The sequence below is a fragment of the Colobus angolensis genome, unplaced genomic scaffold, assembly GCF_000951035.1.
Source record: "Colobus angolensis palliatus isolate OR3802 unplaced genomic scaffold, Cang.pa_1.0 Scaffold22, whole genome shotgun sequence".
NCBI lineage: Eukaryota > Metazoa > Chordata > Mammalia > Primates > Cercopithecidae > Colobus > Colobus angolensis.
The window spans coordinates 3,165,100-3,168,978 of NW_012115377.1; the positions used below are offsets into that span (position 1 = coordinate 3,165,100).

At 55.5% G+C, this 3,879-nt stretch overlaps 1 protein-coding gene across 1 annotated transcript in view; it reads right to left on the reverse strand.

The window, feature by feature from the left end:
• Positions 1–2,980, reverse strand: part of LOC105512868 (galactoside 3(4)-L-fucosyltransferase) — a 10,906-nt gene extending 7,926 nt beyond the window's left edge. The window contains exon 1 of the mRNA XM_011943505.1: positions 1,355–2,980. Within this exon, the coding sequence (XP_011798895.1) occupies positions 1,862–2,980 (1,119 nt within the window). The 3' untranslated portion in view covers positions 1,355–1,861. The remainder of the gene's footprint in view (positions 1–1,354) is intronic.
• Positions 2,981–3,879: the final 899 nt, after the last annotated feature.

The following is a 3,879-nucleotide window of genomic DNA, read 5'->3' on the forward strand; positions in this document are numbered from 1 at the left end:
TTTTTTTTTTTTTGAGACGGAGTCTCGCTCTGTCACCCAGGTAGGAGTGCAGTGGTGCCATCTCAGCTCACTGCAAGCTCCGCCTCTGGGATTCACGCCATTCTCCTGCCTCAGCCTCCCAAGTCGCTGGAAGCACAGGCGCCCACCACCGCGCCTGGCTAATTTTTTTTGTATTTTTGTTGTTGTTAGTAGAGATGGGGTTTCACCGTGGTCTCGATCTCCTGACCTCGTGATCTGCCCGCCTTGGTCTCTCAAAGTGCTGGGATTACAGGCGTGAGCCACGGCACATGGCCGAAGAGGTTTTCAGTTCTTGAGAACACAGGCTAAGGGAGAAGAAGGAGGAATGGAGGGTGAAAGGTTGCCCATAGTGAAGGAGGCAAGTTTAAAGAGAAGGGTAGAGACAGGGAGAAGGGGGTGGGGAGCAGCCAAAGCAGGCGTCCCCGCAACTGACTTGCCACCAAGGTAACGTGGGTGAATGACCAAGGCAGGCATCCCCATGGAGATCAGACAGCAGTGGAACATGGGTGAATAATCAAAGAGGCGTCCCTGCAATGATTAAACACCAAGGGAAGGCGGCCTTCCTGAGTCCATGACCGGCGCCGCAGTTTTGGGCCCACGGATAAAATGTGTCTCCTTTGTCTCTACCAGAAAATGAAAGGAATTGAAATTAAGGGAGTGACTGCAGGGTGGCACCAAGATTGCAAGGAGAAAGAGGTTGAGGGATAGTGAGAGAGGTTGGAGAAGAAAGTAAAAAGAGGCTGCTTACCCGATTTGAAATTGGTGAGATGTTCCTTGGGCTGGTTTGTCTGAGGAGCCAAGGTCGTAGATGGAGTAGATAGATCTCTTCATGGAGTGAAGGTGAGGACAGGGCCCTGGTCTCCTGAAGGAGTCCTGCTGACCCAGCTCTTCGGCAGCAAATGTCTCACATATCCGTGTGAAGAGACCACCAAACAGGCTTTGTGTGAGCAACGTGGCTGTTTATTTCACCTGGGTGCAGGGGGGCTGAGCCCGAAAAAGGAGTCAGCAAAGGGCGGTGGATTATCATTGGTTCTTTTAGGTTTGGGATAGGCGGTGGAGTTAAGAGCAATGTTTTGGGGGCAGGGGGTGGATCTCACAAAGTACATTCTCAAGGGTGGGGGGATTTACAAAGAACCTTCTTAAGGGTGGGGGAGATGACAAAGTACAGGGATCAGTTACGGTGGGGCAGGAACAAATCACGATGGTGGAATGTCATCAGTTAAGGCTATTTTCACTTCTTTTGTGGATCTTCAGTTACTTCAGGCCATCTGGATGGATACGTGCAGGTCACTGGGGATATGATGGCTTAACTTGGACTCAGAGGCCTGACAGGGACAAATTCTCTAGATTGAGGAGACATATAATCATTTTTCCTTACAGTATTACAACTGGAAATGGTGCTGTGATTATCTCTCTGCACCCCTCACAGGCAGCTAACAACATCACAAACAAATCGGCCAGAACCATCACTCTGGGTGGGGCCCCAAGGGTGCCAGTTCCCCAGGGCCCAGTGCCCTCCAGGGTGAGGTCGCCAGCAGGTGAAGCTCCTAGCAGGTGAGATTCAGTGTTGGCAGGGTATCTGGGAGCAGGTCCCAGCAGGTAAGGTCCCCAACAGCAGAGATTGTGAGTAGGTGCAGCCTCCAGTGGCCAAGGTCCCCAGGAGGTGAGGTCCCCAACAGACGAGGTCCCCAGCAGGCAAGGCTTCTGCAGGGGAGGCTTCTGACAGCCGTGAAGCCCAGCATGTGAGTTCCCAGGTAAGTGAGAGGGCTGGCCATGAAGGACTCCAGCAGGTGAGGATCCAGGCAGATAAGGTTCCCAGCAACCCAGGCCCCACACCAGCCTCTCAGGTGAACCAAGCCACTATGCTGCGCACCATCTGGTACCTGGATTCCTCCTGCAGTTTCCAGCAGGCCTTGCAGAAATCCAGTGCCCAGCTGAAGGAGCGAGGCCGCAGCGTCTCCCGCCAGCGGAAGTAGCTCAGGTAGCGGGTGTGGTCCTTGTCCAGTTCCTGCAGGTACTGGGCCAGGTCCTTGGGGCTCTGGAAGTCGTCCACGTGGATGAAGGCATCGGGTGGCAGGAACCTCTCATAGTTGCTTCTGCTGGGCCCCAGCACCACGGGCACAGCCCAGGCCTCCAGGGCGTTCTTCCACAGCTTCTCGGTGATGTAGTCAGGGTGCAAGGAGTTCTCGAAGGCCAGGTAGAACTTGTACCTGGACAGCGTCTCCATCATGGTCCCCTTGGGCAGGGGCTTGTGGGATTTCCCGTACACATCCACCTTGAGATGGGCCTGCAGGCTCTGGTAGTAGCGCACCCTGGCCGAGTCCGGCTTCCAGTTGGACACCGCCCAGGCCACCAGCTCGGTCTTGGCCGAGAGGTTGAGCGGTGGATGGGCAGGCTGGCCGGACCACGGCTCCAGCCAGCCGTAGGGCGTGAAGATGTCGGAGTCGCTGCGGTAGGACATGGTGAGATTGAAGTATCCGTTCAGGGCTTCTAGGTGCCAGCAGTTAGAGGGTGGCTCTAAGTTGAACCAGATCCAGCGCTGCCCCTGCCGCCTCGGGGAGCGTGGGAGACGCGACTTAGGGTTGGACATGATATCCCAGTGGTGCACGATGACCGCGTCTGCCTGTGGGTACACCTTGCGGTCGGCAGTAATATGGCAGTCGGCCATGCCAGGCACCATCTCTGAACAGCGGGACAGAGCCACGGGGATGTAGAAAGGCCACGTCCACAGCAGGATCAGGAGGGGCGGGCGGGTGGGAGTGGTGTCCTGTCGGGAGGACCCATTGGGAGCCCCAGTGACAGATGCCACTGCCATGAACCCTGACCTGGGGAACCCAGTGGCATCATCTCGGGACACACGCAGGTAGGAGAAGAAACACACAGCCACCAGCAGCTGAAATAGCAGCGTGGCCAGACAGTGGCGCCACGGCCACTGTGGCTTGGCCGGGCCCAGGGGATCCATGGGTCTCAGTAGCTGGGAAGAGAGGAGAGAGGAGTGAGGGTCATTGATGACAATTGCCTGCTTACCAAAGCTCCGGGCCATGAGTCCTGAGAGGAGCTGCTATGATTCTTGTTTCACAGATGAGAAAACTGAGACTAAGTGACTCACAGCAAAAATCAGCACAGCTGGTGTTTGAACGAAGGGAGCCTGGCCCAGAGTCCACTTCCTTCTGCCTGTTAGACAAGACCTTTCCTGGAATCCCGAAGTCTTCCTCAGTCTATAAAATACAAATGCTTGCCGGGCGTGGTGGCTCAAGCCTGTAATCCCAGCACTTTGGGAGGCCGAGACGGGCGGATCACAAGGTCAGGAGATCGAGACCATCCTGGCTAACACTGTGAAACCCCGTCTCTACTAAAAATTACAAAAAACTAGCCGGGCGAGGTGGCGGGCGCCTGTAGTCCCAGCTACTCGGGAGGCTGAGGCAGGAGAATGGCGTGAACCCAGGAGGCGGAGCTTGCAGTGAGCTGAGATCCGGCCACTGCACTCCGGCCCTGGCGACAGAGTGAGACTCCGTCTCAAAAAAAAGAAAAAAAACAAATGCTCTGGAGGTAGGGGAGAAGGCATAGCCAGTCATCATTGCTTCCCGTGTCCCTGAGGCAAGGCTTGAATCCATGACTCAGCCAGAGAAAGGCACAATGGGATTGGGTTTTGCAGGTAATACATGAGCTGACTGGCCAAGCACAGTGGCGCACGCCTCTAGTCCCAGCACTTTGGGAGGCTGAGGTGGGCGGATCACCTGAGGTCAGGAATTTGAGACCAGCCTGGCCAACATGGTGAAACCGCATTTCTACTAAAAATACAAAAATTAGCCAGGTGTGCTGGCGCACACCTGTAATCCCAGCTACTCAGGAGGCTGAGGC